The 21462-nt window shown below is 37.7% G+C and overlaps 1 protein-coding gene across 2 annotated transcripts in view; it reads right to left on the bottom strand.

Annotated features, from left to right (window-relative positions):
* Positions 1–21462, bottom strand: part of WDR41 (WD repeat domain 41) — a 61866-nt gene that overhangs the window by 1989 nt on the left and 38415 nt on the right. For both annotated transcript variants that reach the window (XM_073802227.1, XM_019929798.3), the window contains exons 6-12: positions 19224–19335; positions 16186–16248; positions 12504–12614; positions 6433–6617; positions 3183–3304; positions 2261–2349; positions 1166–1299 (exon numbers count right to left, since the gene is read on the bottom strand). In XM_073802227.1, the coding sequence (XP_073658328.1) occupies positions 1166–1299; positions 2261–2349; positions 3183–3304; positions 6433–6617; positions 12504–12614; positions 16186–16248; positions 19224–19335 (816 nt within the window). The remainder of the gene's footprint in view (positions 1–1165; positions 1300–2260; positions 2350–3182; positions 3305–6432; positions 6618–12503; positions 12615–16185; positions 16249–19223; positions 19336–21462) is intronic.

A 21462-nucleotide genomic window follows, 5' to 3' on the forward strand; every position in this document is an offset into this window, starting at 1 on the left:
CCCAAAGTTAAAAAACAAAATGAAAACAACTGGGCTACCTGGCAGAGGAAGGCAAAAATGAGTAAGATGTAAGTACCCAAAATCAGGGAGCTTATGGTCGTAAGACTATCTTAATCCTACCTAAGCATCAAGGTTCAGCTCATATCCAGGACCATAATATTTTTATATTATATCTCTTTGTAAACGCCAATGTCTAGTGTAGTGCCTGAAATACAGGAAATGCTAATAACAAGTGTTGTGCTGTTGCTTCTAAGTATAAATGCACTTTCAAATGAAAAACAATTTGTTCCTCCCTGGCTATGAAACAGGGAAGAACAATTTAAGAAACTCATGGGGCTTCCCTGGTGATCGAGTGGTTAGGACTCCATGCTCCCAGTGCAGGGGGCCTGCAGCACGCGGGAACTAGATCCCGCATACTGCAACTAGTAGCCCGTATGCCACAACAAAGATCCCGCATGCCGCAACTAAGACCAGCACAGAGGGAGGGAGGGAGGGAGGGAGGGAGGGGGGAAGGGAGGGGGACTTAGGGCTCTGCTTATACTGTTACCAGTTCCAATCATTTCTTTACCTCGACTGGTCTTATTCCTTCTTCATTACAGGCAATAATGCCTATAGTAAATATTAAAGTATTTGAATATATTTATAACAAGTTAGAACTTTATGCATCCTATAATTCTCAACTATTATTTTCATATATGCACAATGACAGTCAAGACACTGGGTTTTACTAACGCTAACAAATTATTATCCTCCAAAGGGAGGTAAAAACAGTACTGTTCATGAATTTGATAAACTTCCCTGGAATTAGATTCTATAAGGCTTTACCTCTACATACATAAACACAACCCTCCATGTACCCTCTATTTACTACTGTTACATATTCAACATTATTCACACCATCCTTATTGTCAGCTATCTACATCTCATAAGTAATAGTAATTAAGCGATTTTTTAGAAGCAAGACATCCCTTCTTCAAATCATTTCTCTGTAAAGAGAGATCCTAATGGCACATACTATATAACCTATCCCATTCCATGTTTAGATTCCACAAAAACCTACAGATAAGAGAAAGTTTAGGTCTTTATGAGACCAAATGAAAGAAGAGCAGTGAGATGCAAAAAGCAGGAATTCCCTGGACATTTATATGCCTATTAAAAATAATACCTCCACAGATGATGAGTGTCCAATTAAATCGCCAATAAGCTCTAGTGAACATGAAGTGGCATTTTCTTGTTGTTTTTTAACAGGGTGGCTGGCTTGTTTATTTACTCTTCCAAATCCCCACATGTTAAAAAAACCTAGAAAAACACAGCCATTTCAGTCATTTTCGAAATTACTGTGCTCTTTTCTTATAATAATAATCTAAGATCAGAAAAACAAAACTTAAATGCAAAAAGTGTTCCCCACTTATTTTAGTCAAGGGCTTAGTGAGCAGATGGTACCAGGTACTATACTAGGGTTTTTTAAATATGTTACTTTGTTTCCTCTTAGCTACCCAGGTTTGTTGCTCATCTCTTTTTATTGTCCCTACTCACGCACTGGTGAAGGTGTGTTAACATGAGGAAAAGGCAATGGGAATCAAAGAGGAGAGAAATGAAAGGCCTGAATGGCAATGAGGTGGGGCGGGGGTGGGGGAGGTCACAACTCAGATTTATCAATAAAGGGTAGGCAAAAAGCAACATAGGGATGTCCCAGAGCAATGCCCTATGACTTCAAATAACCAGAAGAAATTCCAGGGGTACCAGCATCTGATTTCTTATGCAAAGGCTGCTAACTAACAGGGATTTTGTTTTTCAAATCAAACACCTGAAAATCAAAGAGTTCATGAGATGATATAAATACAAAAATGTTTATAAATAAATTGAGTTCTATGTTAATGATAATGCTTTAAGGCTGAAAGAACTTTGACACCTGATGATACAAATTCTGTCTGTATACCAGACATAATTACAGACAAGATAAATGAGTAAATAGTTCATTAGGCCATTTAGTCAGTCAGATTACCAGGAATAATAGTTTCCCCTCAAAACAAAAAAATCCTAGTTGACTTGAACTGAAATAAACAGGTAGTTCTACAGTAAAGCAATATTTAAATGTGAATCCTAGATCCCAATTACCAAATGCTTCATGTAAACATCTGATGCTTATTTGGAGCACACTGTATATTATTTTGTGGTTACATACCACTGCCTTTCTTCTGTCTTGCATATGAGAAAAAAAAAAAAAAGCAAGACTACCTTTTTGAGAAAAGATACTCACCTGTTGGTACAGGTTCAGCTGCAAGCTGCTGTTTTTCTCGTAACTCCCAAATGCGTACACTTCCATCTTCTGAGCATGAGATTAACTGCCTGTCAGAAGAGAAAATCAGTGATAAAAAGAGCACCACGGAAGGCCTATGCTAAATTTGCAGTGAAAGAAATCAGTGGAGCCCGCAACTGCTTTTATTCAGCTCTTGGCAGGAGCCAATAAAAATCACAATTTATCAATATGGCTTTACAATGCAAAGTAAAAGCACTCCTCAAGAAAGGCACACATTATACTGTTACATTGGTTCAAATGTTATAAATATGTATCATTTCCATTTTTAAAAATGCATTCAGGAAACAGGTTACGAATTACAGTTTCACAATATCCTGAGAAGTCTCATTCCTTCCTCTCACGGTATCTCTTCTCAGGGCGCCTCTCACTCTAAAAGTATCCTGCATAGAAAATAATTCTATTTCCTTCATATAATTCATCCCTAGAAACTCAACAGCCAAATCTACCCTGAGGGGAAAGCCCTCAGTTGGCAGCCTTAGCCAACAGGAGACTACCATTTAATTGAAGCCGTAATCAAACACCACCACCAAAAAGGTGGGTCTGTGGAAAATATAAAAAGAAAAATTAGTACACAGTCAGTGCCCAAAAGTCTTTTATCTTTTAAAATAAATACCGAATTTTAAATTATCTCTTCTTATAATGAAATTCAATGTAATTCATTTGAACCTTGCTTCTTGTAAATTTCATAATATAATGCCACCAACTCTTCTGTTAAGATAGCCATGGGGTATTCTCCATTTCCAAAAGAACATAACAGGTCAAGCCACGGAGCCAGGTGACTTTGCCCCTTGAAAAATTACACTGGTGGCCCTGGGAACTATGCATTTCTTTCACCTGTTACAGAACTGACGGAAACTTGTACCTGTTTGGAAGTTTGGCAACGTGCAGGACATTGGAGTCATGTGCAGTTTTCTGGCAGGCAATCACACGCTTCATTTGAAGGTTATAGACGTATAAACCCCTTCCAACTGCAACAAATACATTCTGGCGGGGGGAGAGGGGGGGAAGTTCAGTAATGGGCATAAAACTAGTACTTACCACTACCTGGTGTAATAGATTTCCAGGCCTGGTGTGAGATCAGAAAGCCATTGTTACCTTCCCTATTCCTAGCCTTCAGCCCAAATTATTGTACTGCCCTCTGAAATCCAAAAATATCAAAGCACAAAGGAAAGCTCAGCATTTAGAAGGTGGAAGGACACAACTGCTAATACAGAGAAAGCGTTGTATATTATACCCCATAGCATCGCTTTCTTCCTCGTTGAAATGTGACAGAGAAAGGAGCTGTGGCTGACAGACTGGCCTGCAGTGGAGGTGGAGCTGCTGAGGTACAACCTAGGTTTTCATCCACATAATACTATATCCTTGGGAAAACTACTTAGCTTCTTTTGCCTGAAAAATGTGAGCAAAATTACTTGCACTCCACATCTTAAGCATCACAAGACCTATAAAGGATACAAAAAAGCATATGCTATAGTGGCATATATACAGTGGCTTCACAAAAACATTTTTCCAAATGTAGTATTAGAAACACCTTTTTACTAAAGCAGCTTTAATCTTTTGAAAGTACTTTCACCAATACTTACCTTACTTCAACCTCACAACATCTCATTAATGCAGGAAAAGCTATTTTCCAGAATAATAAGTCAAAATAAAAAAAGATTAATATCACACAAAAATTAAGACGTGAGAGTTTGATATTAGAATCCAGGTCATGTTACTCCAGTCCCTTACTCTTGCCTCATACCATACCACCTAGCTTCCAAAATTATTTTGCAAGTCACTAGACTTCTGGTAGCTCTTGTCTTAGAATCATTCATTCTTACTTAGTTGGTATGCCAGTAGAAAGACCTTTCAAAACTCCTTTTTTTTTTTGCCTACCTGTTCTCACCAAAGAATACTTCTCATGCAGCCTCAAAGGCTACAACGCCAACTCAGACCTACAGCATCTCGACCAAAACATGCCCCCCAAGGCTTACCAGAGTTTAAATCTGGAATGATCCCCTTGACCCTCAGGATTGGTATTCTGCATGTAGCAATGCAAGCTGAAGACCAGTGCCATGAGCATTAATGAGAACAGCTAGCCAACTTGCTAAAATCTAGTGTCCTGGGTGACATTCAATGCAGAGAAACCTCAGAAACTAGTTATATGGACCAGGAAATCTGTGCAGAGTTTAAATGATTTATCCAAAGTCACAAAGAAAATTATCAACACAACTAGAGAATTAATAAGCTTTGGGGCAGCCTTTACTCAACAGAATCACTCTATCAACCACTTGTCATCAACAATGAATGGCCCGCCTGCAGAAAGAAAAAAACTCCGATAAAACAAAGAAAATTAGGGAAAAGTGAGTGCTTTATTAATGCTTTATTAAGCATTTATAGCAGTTAATAACACCAATCGAAAATTTTAAGATTAAAGAGTACAAAATGCAAAACTTTAAACACTTTTACAAAAGTGAGAAAAAGGTATCAAATTAAAAATATATATGGGGCTTCCCTGGTGTCGCAGTGGTTGGGAGTCCGCCTGCCGATGCGGGGAACACGGGTTCGTGCCCCGGTCCGGGAAGATCCCACGTGCTGCGGAGCGGCTGGGCCCGTGAGCCATGGCCGCTGAGCCTGCGCGTCCGGAGCCTGTGCTCCGCGACGGGAGAGGCCACAGCAGTGAGAGGCCCGCGTACCGCAAAAAAAAAAAAAAAAATATATATATATATATATATATATATATATATGTATATATATATATGGACTTCCCTGGTGGCACAGTGGTTAAGAATCTGCCTGCCAATACAGGGGACACAGGTTCGATCCCTGGTCAGGGAAGATCCCACATGCCGCGGAGCAACTAAGCCCGTGCGCCACAACTGCTGAGCCTGCACTCCGGAGCAGGCTGAGCCACAGCAACTGAGCCCGCACGCCTGGAGCCCGTGCTCAGCAACAAGAGAAGCCACCGCGATGAGAAGCCCGCGCACCACAACTGAAGAGTAGCCCCTGCTCGCCGCAACTAGAGAAAAGCCTGCACGCAACAAGAAGACCCAAAACAGACAAAACTAAATAAATAATTTTTTAAAAAAGAAAGATAAAAATATATATACATATAAAATTTTTAGGGCTACAACTCTTAGAGATAGTTTCCATCTTTTCTGAGACTACTGTCTTCTATCATATTTACTTTTTTTAAAAAAAATAAAATTGGGATATAAAGAAACTTAATCTTTAGGTATAACAGTGTTCTTTAACCTATTCTTACCCTACTCTGTTTTAGTTTTGTTTTGTTTTTAAGGTAAGAGAGGTGCAAAGAAAGCCAAAACAAAAACAAAAAAACAGACCATGCTCTCCCCATCCAGAACACTATTACTGAATTTTTAAATAAAAATAACAAAACACATACAATTAGAAGATTTAAACAGTACAGGAAGGCACAAAAAAAAATGAGGTAAAAGCCTCCTCTAACCCCTCTCCTCAAAGTTTATAACTCAAACATTTCTTGTGATTATATTTAGAAAAGGAACCCCCATTTTAAACATATTTTCTGAGCCCCTGAAGCTAAAAGAAGAGATGTTCAGATCAGAGCCAAGATTCAGAAATCCATTGGTACTAATCTACTACTGCAAAAAAGGATGTAAAGTGCTTCAAGAGCATCACTGCCAAGGCCTAAAGGATTGAAGTCAATAATTCTCACACAATCATCTTGCCCCATGATGCCAGCAGACTAAAAGAAAGGCATTCCTGAAATTTTTAATTTCCTTTACTGCTCCAGGAAATGCACCAGAATCTTCAAAAGGATTCTTTCTCAAAGTGTTTCTTAGAACAATTTTAAGCATTATCCTCAAATCCTGTGGGAATATTTAATCCAACTCAAAATTTCAATAGGGTTTTTAAATCTGTGGCCATTTAATCACTTCCTTGCCTCAAAGATAAGAGCTAAGATTAAAATTCTTTTTTAAAGCAAGTGATGCAATCTTTGAAAAATATCAAAACATTTTAGAGCACAACGTGAACACACGGAATGATAACTTTCTATAGGATCATGAGATTAAATTTTTAAAATTAGAAACGGTTTATTAAAAGAGACAAGATTATAGATATTTTTCTCAATTTTGTTTTTTTTTTACCTCTTCATCCCATGTGAAATGATGAATAGAAACGTCATTTGGCTTTTGACAGAGTTTTATTTCTTGCTGAGTATCCAGCTGTGGAGATGGGTCCCAGAAGTTGCGTTCACAGGCCTGCACAGTCCAGTCCAGGATATCCCAGATGATGAGCTCTCCAACATGGGAGCCAGTTACAAAACTCAAATCTAGGCAGAGTTCATAGATGTCTCATTATTGACCATTTACCTAAGCTAAACATAAAAATGAATGAACTGCCTAGTAGTACTGCTCTATAAAATCACAATGTTTAGAACAGTGAGGTAACTAGACAAGCCAAACAGGAAGATTATCAGAAATAGACTCAAGCTTACTTAGAAATTTAGTATGTGATAATGATTGCATTTCAATTCAGCGAAGAAAGAAATACCTCATGCTGGACTATTTGGTTAAGTATTTGGGGAATAAAAACAAAAGAACCTTACCTTGGATCATACACAGTGAAGAGAAGCTACACTTCTGTTTCTCCTTTACGCCCACACTCACCACATGCCTGACACCAGATGCGTGGGGTTTTCCCACACCAGGCAATTCTGCGACACCAGCTGAGTGTCCCTACAATTCAACTCAACTTTGACACTGTCTACCTGGAGATAGTGTCAGATCCCCCAAGTTAAGGACTCAGTCCTGCAAGACTTCTCCCACTTCAGATACTAACTGCAAATCCAGGTTGTTACCTGTGTTTCTGACCAACTGGCTATAAATCGAAGAGTCCCACATCCCCTCATCAGGTTCATTTAATTTGCTAGAATGGCTCACAGAACTCAGGAAAAGTTTACTTACTTTATTATACAAGGATATGATAAAGGATACAGATGAACATCCAGATGGAGGAGATGCACAGGGCAAGGTATGTGGGAAGGATCGCAGAGCACGCATGCCCTCTCTGAGCATGCTGCTCTCCCAGCACCTCCACGTGTTTGGCAACTCAGAAGCTCTCTGAACCCCGTACAGTTGGGATTTTTATGGAAACTTCATCACATACGCATGATCGATGACTAACTTCACGTCCAGCCCCTCTCCCCTCTCTGGAGAATTGCCGCGGGGGTGCGTGGCCAGTGGCCAAAAATTCTAAGCTTCTAATAATGGCTTGGTCTTTCTGGTGACCAGCCCCCATCCAGGAGCCCATCAAGAAAGAGTAGCCTCATTAGAACAAAAGACACTCCTATCACCCAGGAAATTCCAAGGAGCTCTGTCAGGAAATATTAGACCAAATATTAGAACAAAAGATGTTCCTTGTGCTCTTATCTCTTGGGCAATTACAAGAGTTTTAAGGAACTCTGTGCCACGAACTGGGGGCAACGACCAATATATATATTTTCTGTTATTTCACATATACCAAAATAAGTTTCAAACAGATTAAAACATTAAAGGTATTTAAAGAACTGAGGAAAATAAAGGTGAATGTTTTATGAATATGGAGTGCTAAAAGGCTTCTCAAGGAGACAGAGTGGAGGCTGGGGAAAGAGATATGAATAAACACCTGCTTAGCACAAAATCATACTTTTTTTTTTAAAGATTTTTTTGATGTGGACCATTTTTTAAGTTTTTATTGAATTTGTTACAAAATTGCTTCTGTTTTATGTTTTGGTTTTTTGGCCTCAAGGCATGTGGGTGGGATCTTAATCTCCCTGACCAGGGATCAAACCCACACCCCTTGCATTGGAAAGGGAAGTCTTAACCACTGGACCGCCAGGGAAGTCCCCCCAAATCATACATTTAAATGACAAAACTCTGGGAAAAGTCTGCAATTTAGATGTCGAAATAGGTTGATTATACTTGATACATAAGCACTTCTTAGAAATCACTAAGAACAAGATAAGCACTCCAGCAGAAAAATGGGCAAAGGACCTGAACTGGCAAAACAAGAAATACAAATGGCCAGTAAACATGTGAAAAGACGTTCAATTCCCTAATAATCAAAGACATCTAAAAGCAATGAGATACTATTTACTGACTTGCAAATCGGGAAAAATTATAAAACACGAAAGCACCCGATGCCGGCAAAAGCATAAGGAATCAGCACACTCACTACTATTCATGCCCTAGTATAAACTGGTGTAATCTTTGCAATCCTTGGTAATATACATCAAAACCTTAAAAAGTTGTAAACCCGGATCTAACAATTCCACTTCTAGGAATTTATCCTGAGGAAAGTACATAAAAGACATACGTGACAAGGCTGTTACACATAGTATTAAAAATCTAAAGGTATCCTAAAACATCCAACTGGGGATCGAATAAATAAATAACATCCACGAAATGAAATAGTTATGCTGTTATTGAAAACTAAGTTGTAAAAGTATGTTATATTAATACAGAAATATATTCATGACATACTGTTACAAAAAGCACACCATATGTATACACATATACATACATATATACACCCAGAAAAACACTTAGAAGGATATGAACCTGTACTTAATGCTGTATGGCAGGATGATTTTCATTTTCATTTTTACATTTTTATGTTTCTGTTTCCTCATATGTATTATTTGCACAATAACAAGTTTTTAAAACCTTTAATAAAAATGAAATTAGTGGGCCAACTAAGACAGTTGACAAATTATACATTTAATAGAAAATGTACAACTGCTGAGACTAAAAACTATCTTAAAGAAATGCAATTTATTTTAATTCCTTTATATTTAGGAGGAACAGAACAATGCACTGTGAGTCTAGAAACTCTAGTTTTAATTTTGGCTCTGCCTGTTACTAGCCATGTGGTTGGTCTTCAGAAAGTCATTTAATCTTTTTCTATCTTGGATTTCTCAGGCATTAAATGAAGATGATTGTAAAAAGCAAATTAAATAATGTGTAGCCATTTTAAAAAGACATCAAATGTTATCTTTGAGTCCCTGGTATTATTTTGAGCCCCTGGTATTATTCCATATTAATGGTATTAAAACATCCAGTTACTTGTAATTTAGGAATACATGGATGAGTAATTATGATTTAATTATCCCATTTATCAAATAAACCAGCAGGACAGAAATCTCTAATAACTAGATGAACAATCTCATAGAAATAAAGAATTACCAGCAATCATACAGGTAAATATTATTTTGTCTTGGTTCCAAGTCCAATTTCTATATAGTTTATTAACAGACTCTATAGAATTCTCTCTGTGAAGAATTAAGTTCATTTCTCATCTGTGGAGAGAAACAGGCTCCTAGTTCTAATAGTGGGAACGTTAAGACAGTAGTAATCTTTCCATGACCTTCTTTTCCATCCCTTTCCCTCCTCTTTCCAATCTCACTCAAACTACAAAAGAACCAGAGACGGTAACAAGTGAAGATCCTTCTAGATTCCAATTCTGCATGCGTCATTATAATAGAGTTAACCTACTGAGACCACACAGCTGCCTGCTCTGATCTCCTCCAAGTGTCTGTAATTCATCTTTGTAATAGCAAAGTACCTGAGCCCAGTTAGAATTTTTCACTAAAAATAAAATGCTGGCACTGACCCGAGTCAGTATAGTTTGCTATGTAAATTATCCCAAACTAGTCATTCAAAATGTTTCACACCAAACAACCTCGATGTGTTTTATATATAGGGATGGATTTTCATCCTATGCAATTATCAAAAGTCACTTAGTATGAAAATCTCACCTGATACCTGTCTACCCATCCCTCAGAAGTACTAATACTTTGTGACTACCATACCATGCTGTCAGTACAAAACAAGAAAAGGAATAAAATAAAGAAGCAGCACCCAGAGCCTTTTGCCAGAAGAGATAAGCAAGGTTATCTTGTATGTCTGTCTTAGAAAATCTCTGCTCAGGCATTCAGACCTCACTGGCAAACCTGGTATTCATTATCCACATTTGTAGGAGTTCTCTGTTGTACCATTCTAAGGTTGCCCTAGGGCCACCTCAATGAAAATGCACTTTTCCTGTGAGTTATAAACCCAGTAACTGGCCACATCTTTCATTGGTAATTGGTGGGGATAAAGAAGCAGGGCTGAAAGTGGAACTGGGACTTGTACAACATAATCATTTCAGGATTGCCAAAACCTGCAGCATGGCAGACGCGTCTATATACGAGGTAAGACTGTCACAATATCATTCTCAAATTTTACCAGACTACTTGTCCATATGTGATTCTTAAATATGCTTTTGGCTTACTTATAGTCTGTAGTGTAATTTTATAATCATGGAATTTATAAACTAAAAAGCACTAGGGGTTTTCTGTAATTTTTATTAACAATTTTTTTTTTTGCTTTAGCTTTCCATTTTCCTTCCCTTAAAAAGCTAGCAAAGAAATACTTGAAGAAAGCTTTCTTGGTTAAACTGTTATAAGCTTCTCTGTACATCACACAGCAAAAGAAGTGCCATGAGGTTAAGGCTACCTCAGGAACATCCCATCACCTTCATTAAGGAAACATGCCAGGTCCTGGTACCAATGCTTCACTTCTAAAATGGGACAACTAGGCATGACCACTGTAATGGCCAAAACACTGCTGTGCTTTTCTCAACAGCTTTAGGGCCTTGGAGCTTCTCTGGCTCAGTGTCAGAGGGACTTCCAAATAAGAACCTGCCTTTTGTGCTGCCATCATGGCTAGAAGAAAAGGAGCCCCCAGAGAAAAATAAAGTGGTGCTCCTAATATTATTATTTCTAATAATATAGTCGTCAGAAAGACTTGCAGCTGGGTTGAACAAGCAAATGGCTATTGGAGAGGAAAATTTTGGAACTGGAAGGGACATTCTCACTGATGTATCTGAAAATGTGACTGAACAGCATACAAACGGAGACTACACTTAGTGCTGTCTGTTCCCCTTTCCCTCTGCCTCATGTTTCTACAAAGTATTGCTCAAAAACAGCCAACCCAGATCTCAGATCAGGGGGTGCAGTCCAGTCCCCTTACAACATCATATTCATGGCATCCTTACAGGACCCTCTTATAGTGTCCTCCAGACTATCAAACTGAAGCCACCCAGGAGTCCTCCCATCTGACCTCAGAACACAGATCACCCAGGAAAGCTCTGATGATATAAGGTGTCACTTTATTTGAAAGTGAAGTAGCTAAATCCCAGGATTTGTGGTTTGTGATCCTATCCTGTCATCTGATGTCAGGTTCGGCTCACAGGAGCTAACTCATTAAAATCATTATAAAGCCAAATAGAAAGTCTGGCAGGACTTCCCCGGCAGTCCAGCAGTTAGGACTGTGTGCTTCCACTGCGGGGGGGGCGGTTCAATCCCTGGTCGGGGAACTAAGATCCCACGTGCCATGCGGCCAAAAAGTAAAAAAAAAAACAAAAAAAAAAACAAACAACCAACACACACATCCATGAGGAAGGGCAGATATGACCCATTTTCTGCAGACCTTTAGTTTGGTGTTATTCTCTGACTCTTCAATCATAATTACAACTGGCTTGAATCCAGCTCATTCTACTGTAAGTAGAGTGCTATATAATTTGTACTGTGTGATCTTCCAAAGAGAAACTAGCCAGGACCATTTGCCAAAAAAGTCAAAATGTTGGGCTTCCCTAGTGGCGCAGTGGTTGAGAGTCCGCCTGCCGATGCAGGGGACACGGGTTCATGCCCCGGTCCGGGAAGATCCCACATGCCGCGGGGCGGCTGGGCCTGTGAGCCATGGCCACTGAGCCTGTGTGTCCGGAGCCTGTGTTCCGCAATGGGAGAGGCCACAGCAGTGAGAGGCCCGCATACCACACACACACAAAAAAAAGTCAAAATGCTACCAAGCATTAGTACTGATAGCCTACAACAATCATCCCACAGCTACCAAGCAGCACCTGAGGTAAGTATGCTCTCTCCTCTGTCATCCCTTTTCTCTGCCCAACTCTATTCTTCCCCTTGTGCCTAAATCTAAGACCTAACAATCTATGAAACTTGATGAATTCCACTGGTTTAAACCTCAGAAAATAAAAGACTGCCAATCCCTACTAATTAATAGCATTATTTTCATCATGGTAATTCCAGAATTCTAGAACAAAACAAGACTAAAGTTCAAAACAGGTTAAAAAGTTAAAAAATTTTTACATAATATCAACACGTACACAATGAGCTTACCATTGACATTAACCAGTGAGAGAATATTATCCTGGTGATCAAGGAGGCGCTTAACTTGAAGAATATCCCATCCTAGTGATCCCTCTGTGGGTGCTACCAGCCTGAAAATTACTAAATGAAAAGACAGATATAATTTTATTAAAATGGTCAAAGATTAAAGTTATATTTCTGCTCAAAAACTAGCATTTCATTAAGTGAGAAATACCTAAAATACTGAAAAACCCATCTCCAAAGACAGCCTTGTTCATACTACTTTAAAATATTTCTTTCAGATGCTTGAGATGTTTGAAATGATCTCCTAAAATCCCAAGTGAGTGTGTCCTCAGAGCTCTGTTCCTTTATTAAAACTCTTCTAAACCCACTACCAACCGTGAAGCCTCTGAACAAAAAAATGCAAAGTACAAAAGATAATGTGAAACTGCTCAGTGAGTCCATAAATATAGTCTCTATAGACAAGTATTCACAAGGGTCACATATGTAATAACTTTGAGGAAATAAAACAAATATGAATTAGATCAGAAGATAAAAGAGAAGCAATAGGGCTTCCCTGGTGGCGCAGTGGTTGAGAGTCCGCCTGCCGATGCAGGGGACGCGGGCTCGTGACCCGGTCCGGGAAGATCCCACATGCCGCGGAGCAGCTGGGCCCGTGAGCCATGGCCGCTGAGCCTGCGCGTCTGGAGCCTGTGCTCCGCAACAGGAGAGGCCACAACAGTGAGAGGCCCGCGTACCACCAAAAAAAAAAAAAAAAAAAAAGAGAAGCAATAGTCAATTCTAAAAAAGGATTAATAGAAAAATCCTGGACTTCTGAACCAGGATGAGTACTCAGAGCTGATAGCCTTGCTTAGCTATTGATAATAAAAGCCTCAAAGTCACTGCAGCTAGTGCACACAGAAATTCTATTTCCTGTTGAGGGGAACCCTCACATTAGAAAAAGAGAAATTGGTATGGAACATTTAAAACCAAGTACATGGGCACAAGCTTAGTCTTAGAAATAGAAAAGATAGTACATTTAAAGGAATAAAACTTATTTTTATAAGGAAAAATGGCACAACATATTTATTTTATAAGACTAAGTAAAATGCAGAACCTCGTTTTAAAGAATATTTGTATTTTTTATAAATTATTTTCAGAATAAAACCAACTTTCATTTCTTCCTTTTTTTTAGCTAATATTCTAACTTCCGTTGAGGCATTAGTGTTGCTTTTATTACTATTTCAATGAATTCACTAATTCATTCAATAAAAATCTCTTATTTTAGAAATTAGCCAGATCGAAGAGGACAATAAGTAGGAGGACAAGTCCAATACACGGTGACAACAGAAATGAAGGCATAGAGGTTGGGGAATCCCAAGCAATTCAGTGTTAACAAGCAAGTGATACAGGACTCAAAGGAAGCAGGAGGGAAATAATGGAGGGCATGATTTGATATGTTGAAAAATCTGGACTTGTAGGCTACTCGTGTCCTTACATGGGTCCCTAGGGCAAAGATTTCCTTCATCTGGAGCAAAAATGAGAAAAAATAAGGACTACATAAGTTTTTTTTATAAAACTAAATGTATTCAATTTAAAGTCCTATTCTTTTTTCTGAGATCATGTTCTTCATATTTTGTTGTTTAAAACTTATTTTTATAAAATCAGGGTGGTAAATGGTAGTTTGGTTTCTGGTTTGGGATTTTTAATGTTTTCACTAAACAAAATAAAAACTGGCAACTCTATGTTGATCTCCACAAGTTTGACCTTTTGTACTAATCAGAAATTTGAGAGTTCAGAAACAACTGATGTAGGCAATCGGAAGCCACTGAAGCTTTGAAGCTTGCATTTTTTTTTTTAAATTAATTTTTACTGGAGTATAGTTGTTTTACAATGTTGTTTTAGTTTCTGCTATACAGCACAGTGAAACAACTATACGTATACATATATCCCCTCTTTTTTGGATTTCCTTCCCATTTAGGTCACCACAGAGCTGAGTAGAGTTCCCTGTGCTACACAGTAGGTTCTCATTAGTTATCTACTTTATACATAGCATCAATAGTGTATATATTTCAATCCCAATCTCCCAATTCATCCCCCGCCCCCTGCTCCGTATACATACATCCATTCTCTACCTCTGTGTCTCTATTCCTGCTTTGCAAATAAGTGCATCTGTATCGTCTTGAAGCCTGTATTTTAGATAGATCCCTCTAGCATCTACTAGAAAATGTATCTGGGAAGCACTAAACTAGAGGAGAAGGCATTTGAGAAGCAGTAGAGGAAGGAAGACAAGTTAGGGGACTATCACAACAGAGCAGGCAAAAGAGGAGATGAGTACCTGAATAGAGCAACAGTACTGAGATGGAAAGAAGTGGATCAAAATATTTACAGCAGCCATCCTCAAAGTATGGTCCCACACCAGCAACCTCAGCACTACCAGAGAACCTGTTAGAACGCAGAAGCTCAGGCCCCACTCCAGAATTAGTGAATTAGGAACTCTGGGAGTAAGGCCCAGTAATCTGTGTTTTTAACAAGTCCTCAAGTCATTCTCACGCACACTAAAATGTAAGAACCACTGAGTTAGAGTAAAACCAGCAAAACACAAGTGATTGACACAGAGGAAAAAGGCAGGGAAAAGCTAGACGTCTTTCCAGGTCAATAAAGAACATGGGAAAACTGAATTTCTGCAAGGAAGGAAAAAGAAAAAAAAACTAAACACAGAATTATATCTTTAGAAATTATGAAAAGAAAGAATAAGCATAGGGTCTAGAAAATTACTTCTCAGACATGATTACACACAGAAAGTTCAGTTGAAGAAAGAGAAATGTGACTGCAAAGCAGTAGAGCCTGCAGACAACAGTTTATAAATGGTGAACAATTAACTCATGGCTCACTGGTACCTGCAAACATGCCAACTGATGGTCATAGCAAATCTCAAGGCTGGTCTCTAGAAGCAGCAGCACAAGTAATAGCAAATGCCCTCTGGGCTACAAAAATTCTTCAAGAAAAAAGCAGCTTTTAAGAAGTGTGCTTACTCTATCACTTCTCAGCACCCAAATTTCATCCATAAGGTAATGAACATAGAAGGTTTTTTTTTACTGCAGGCTCCTGTCAGTAAATGAGTTAGCCAACAGTCAACAGCTAAGAAAGTGTCCTTCAAACTGCATGTTTATAATCAGTTAATACATTTACAAAATTCCTGTTGCTATCCCTCCTTCTGCTGTCCCACTAGTCTGAGGGAAATGGCATAAACTCCCCCACAAGAAAATGGGCCCCATTCTGGCTTCCTGAGGCAAAACCTCCACAGTTCCTATCTTAGTGAACTCCCCAAATAATCCTCCTCCAACACTCCCAACTCAAGCTTTTAGTTTCCAGAATGTTGATAGTTGTTTTATGTGGCTAAAGTTTTTGCTAAGTAAGTGTGTGACTGTGGATCAGCAACAGAGAGGACTGTGGAATGTAAATGGCCTTCTCTAGCATCAGAGGAATAGGGTTACCTTGCCCACTTGGCTATGTTAGACCAAGTGTGGTAAAAAACTGACCTAAGATCTTGAAAATGTCTTGGGTTCCACATCACTTCGACAATCCCAGGAGGCCAAGACTGGGACGGGAAAGATGTCCCTTGAATTAGTCTTTCTGAAATGTGTATACAAGGCTAGTTTAAAATTTTTAAAAAGAAGAAGAAATAAAAGAAAAAAAGAGTCATACTCACTCAGTTCTTTGCCAACTGCTGCCACAACACAGTTCTTAGGTATTTCAATCAAAGCACTGATCCCTTCACAAAAACATATAAAACGAAGGTTAAATTATTTTCTTCATGGATTACATCAAAAACAAAAACATTCTCAGATTTATGTTGGTCATTCCTATAAAGGGGATGGTAACTATAAAGCACACACAATTTGCTACATCACACTTCCGTGCTTGCTTACATATGGAAAATGATTTTGTGAAAAGTAGGTGAGACCTCTGGAAGACATTATTGATTTAAGAGTAGGAAATGCTCTTTGAATATTTTTACTATTGTGGTGAACTTATTTACCAGGGAACCCTTAAGATAATCATCATCACCATTTACAAGATGGCTCGCTCAAATGAGATATAAAATTGGCATGCTCCTCAATGTAAATTTAAGAAGCCTGGGTGGGCTCCCTGGCAGTAAATGAGTGAGCCAACCGTCAACAGCTAGGAAAGTGGCCTTCAAATAATATGTTTATAATCAATCAACCCATTTACAAAACTCCTTCTATTACTAGAATAATCAGATTCAACATTCCATCACATTTCATTTATTAAGCATACAATTCTAAGTATCTTTTTATAGCTGAATCATGAAATGATTTTAGGGTAACCATAACTTCTATAAGATATGTTACGTTACTTTCTATAAAATATGTTACATTACTTCTGTCAGCAAAAACTATTCATGTATTAGATTTAGAACCACCACATGTGTTGGCAAAAAACCCTGTTTATTAAAAGTTCACTTCTCCATTATAAAATATATGTAATTTTATATATATGTAATTTATAACATATACACAAATTTGGAAAGTATTCTACTCATTTACTTTACCTTCCCACTTGGGGAGTATTTCTGGCCAAAATCTTTTCTCCACATACTGTTTTAACAGTATGTTTCTATTTTCCCATGTTTAAGACGGGGGGATGATGGTGTGGTGGAGGAGAAAGGGGAGGAGGAGTGGTACAAGAAGTAGAAGAGATAGGAGAGCAGGGGAAGGGGTAGCAGAGGAGAATTCCAGATGCAGAAAACAGCTTGTTTAAAAAAATGTTTATTAAATTATTTATGAAATAAAAATACTAGAAACTCATTAATCCAGAAGTAGCAACTTAATACACAGAATCACAGAACATATTGCTGGAAAGGGCATGGATGTCCTGTTTTCTAGTCCAAGCCTCCTTCCATTGCATCAGACTGACTAAGATTATCTTTGCTTATTTCCAAATACGTAATAACTGTTCTAAAAGCCCTGCCAGTCCATAAATCAAGCAAGGCTTACTGAAAGGAGCTTTATAAGATAAGGGTCTAAGAGTACTGCTAAATCCAAATCATGAAAAGCTCACCAATGGCAACCTAAGGCCTTTTCAAAGCTTTCTAACTGATTTCCTCAAAGATTTCTGCTATATCTTGAAACACTGATAAACAGGGCAAACTGTGACTACTTAATGTACAGTACTCAAAGATAACTCGTAACAGGAATGGGGACTGCAATAATAGGTGGTTATTTCCATTAACATACAAAAGGTGTTTTTAGCCCTGATTTCAATATTTCACAACATAATTACTAATAATTCATGAAATAAAAATTCACAGATACCCACAGGCTAGTATAAGAAATAGGAAGGAAAATGTATATGTAAATAAAGAGATATAACTCATGATAATAGTAAACACGAAAATACACTCTAGATTCAAACAAGATTACTAGTGATTGAACACTGAATTGAGAAGTTAAACTGTAAATCCTAGTAAGGTATGGATTTAGTTTTGCTAAGACATCATATTATTTTTCTGGTATTTTATAATACCCATGTGGAGATAAACTAGTTCCAATAATGAAGTGTAAATGAAGTTTAATAACAAAGGCATACCTTGGAGATATTTCAGGTTTGGTTCCTGACCACCAAAATCAAGCAATTCTCACAATAAAGCAAGTCACACAAATTTTTTGGTTTCCCAGTGCACATAAAAGTTATGTTTACACTATACTGTCATCTATTAAATGTGCAAAAGTATTATGTCTAGAAGACAATGTACATATTAGTACCTTAATTTAAAAATACTTCATTGCTAAAACAATACTAACCACTGTCTGAGCCTTCAGCCAATCATAATCTTTTTGCTGGTGGAGGGTTTGAAATATTTCAAGAATTACCAAAATGTGACAGAAACACAAAGTGAACAAATGCTGTTGGAAAAATGGTGCCAATAGACTTGCATGACTCAGAGCTGTCACAAACATTCAATTTGTAAAAAATGCAGTATCTACAAAGCCCAATAAAGCGAAGTGCAATAAAACAGGGTATGCCTGTATTCTTTCTAGGATGTCCATGGGTTCATTTCACTACTTTTAGAAACAAAAATAATAGTGTATCACATGACTTCAAGGTTACTGTCATTTAAATTTACTCATTTATACTTAAATATTTTTACTCTGAATAAATTTTTATTTTTTAAGTTCCTTGATATCAATATAAGTCAAAACTGATTTTTCTTCTATTAAAACCAAAAGTATATGTCAACAGAATTCTGAGAAAATAGAATTTTATTAGTAAGTTTGCACGTGAGTGAAGTTTCTTTAGTAAAACCAACTGTAAAATGAGGTCATCCTTAGGAATCTATTCAAAGTCTGATGACCCTACAAATAAAGAAAGAAAATGCTATTGTAAAGTCATAAAGATCTGCTTCCAGGTGTCAACATGCTCATCAAACTCAGTTTAAGACATGGCCCAGAAGCATATATGAAAGGGTTTTTCTTGATCACTTTTGAGAAATTCTGTTAGAAAGGAAGGGGAAGCCAAAGGAAGGGGGATCTTTTCCTTTCAACTTGAGATGGAAATATATTTTACACAACCCTTAACCTGAATTGGAGAAATACGGCTACATCTTATATTCAGAATTAAAAAGAAAATGTATATTTCCTTTGTATTCATGGAAAGTCTCTTTGAAGATTCACTGTGTCTTTTTAGAGTCTATCATGGTTCACAATTACCTTGATTTGTTTTTACCTGTATCAGAAAGGTGACTAGTCTTACACAGGAGATCTAATTTTCGGTTCCACACACAGAGGTCATTCCCACCAGAAAGCCAAACATCTAGTCTCTGAAGAAGAGCTAAACACTGCAAAATTCATGTGAAATAGTTATCAGTTTAGAAATTCAAGCATTCATCGGTGGTTTTAAAATATGTCCACAAGTTGATACCCTTTCCCTTCAAGAGGTGGAGCTTGATTCTCTTCCCCTTGAATGTGGGCTCTGCTAAGTCACTGGCTTCCAATGAACAGAATGAGGCAGAAGGAATGGTGTGTGACTTAAAGGACTAAGTCATAAAAGACATGGTGGCTACCTCCTAGCTCTCTCAGATCACTCACTCTACAGTTCTGAAAACACACAAGCAGCCGCATGGAGAAGGATCCATCTTTTTTTTTTTTTTTTTAATTGTGGCTGGCATCTTTTTTTTACCCTCAAGGAAGTGAGGCAAGGAAGTGAGGCCTCTGGACACCAACCAACACTAACTCACCTAGCATCTGACCCCCTAACACCTCCAACCCCAGCCACCTGAAGGTGACAGCAACCTCAGGAGAGACACTGAAACAGAACCATCCAGCTAAACTGCTCTCTATTCCTGACCACCAACACTGAGATATTGTTTTAAACAACTAACTTTTGAGGTAATTTGTTACTCAGTAATAGACAACTAATACACAAGCTTAACGTAAACTGCTTTTTAAATAAAACTGAAAATATGACCTTAGTTTTTATGTATCTTTCAAATTCAAACCTCCTAATTCTTGACTCAGGAAATTATTTCAAGGTTGGTAGAAGTCCTTTACCTTTAACAGTACTTTAAAGTCCACACCTTTCATAGTTCTCTCCCCACCCATTAACTCTGAGTGAACACAAGGGCAAGAGAGAATATGTATTAAAAAATAAAAAGGAAAAGGTTCTGGTAATCTTCCCTGGGCTGAGGATGGGGTTGCTTTTTAAACTGCTGGAATAAAAAGGGTTAAAAATAATCAGTGCAGTTTGTACTTCAAGACGTCCTACTGTGTCTAATCTCTGATTTTTTAATATCAGTACTATATTCCTTTTCATTGCCAAATAATATTCCACTGTATGGTTATACACATTTTATCCATTCATCAGTTCATTGACATTTAAGTTGTTTCCACCATTAGGCTAGTATGAGTAATGTTGTTATGAACATTCATGTACATGTTTTTGTGTGGACATTTTTATTTCTCTTGGGAATACCTAGGAGTGAGATTGCTGGGTCAAATGACTCTATTTAACATTTTGATGAACTATCAAACTATTTACCAAGGTGGCTGTACCATTTTACAGTCCCTCCAACAATGTAAGAGGGTTCTAATTTCTCCACATCTTTACCAATATTTGTTATTATCTGTCTTTTAGATATTAACCACCTAGTGCATGTGAAATAGTGTCACATTATGTTTTGAACTGCATTTCTCTAATGACTAATATGTTGAGCTTCTTTTCATGTGCTTATTGGCCATTTGCTCACCTTCTTCAGAGAAATGTCTTTCAAATTCTTTGTTTTTAATTGGGTTGTCTTTTTTATTGTTAATTTGTAAAAGCTCTTTTTATATAATCAAGATACAAGTTCCTTATCAGATATATGATTTGCAAGTATTTTCTCCCATCCTATTGGTTGTCTTTTCACTTTCTTCATGGTATCCTTTGAGGTATAAAAGCTTTTCATTTTGATGAAGTCCAATTTATCATTTTTTTCTTTTGTTGCTATACTTTTGCTATCACATCTAGGACACAAAGGCGACACTTTGTATCACCCGAGGACACAAAGATTTACTCATATTCCTTCTAAGAGTTTTATAGTTTCAGCTCTTATATCTTGGTCTTTGACCCATTTTGAACTAATTTTTGGTTACAGCATGAGGTAGGGATCCAATTTCATTATTTTGTATGTAGATATCTAGATCCAGTATTAGTTGCTGAAGAGACTATTCTTTCTCTTATTGGAGGGTCTTGACACCCTTGTCAAAAATCTATTGACCACATATGTGAGGTTTTATTTCTGGACTCTCAGTTCAATTCCACTGATCTGTACATCTACCTTTATGCCAGTACCACTGTCTTGATTACTATAGCTTTGTAGTAAATTTTGAAATTTGTAAGTTTCAATCTTGAAACTTTGTTCTTTCTTTTCACAACTGTTTTAGCTATTATGGGGTCCCTTTACTTCTACATGAATTTTAGGATCAGC

The sequence above is a fragment of the Tursiops truncatus genome, chromosome 3 (assembly GCF_011762595.2).
Source record: "Tursiops truncatus isolate mTurTru1 chromosome 3, mTurTru1.mat.Y, whole genome shotgun sequence".
Taxonomy (NCBI): Eukaryota; Metazoa; Chordata; class Mammalia; order Artiodactyla; family Delphinidae; genus Tursiops; species Tursiops truncatus.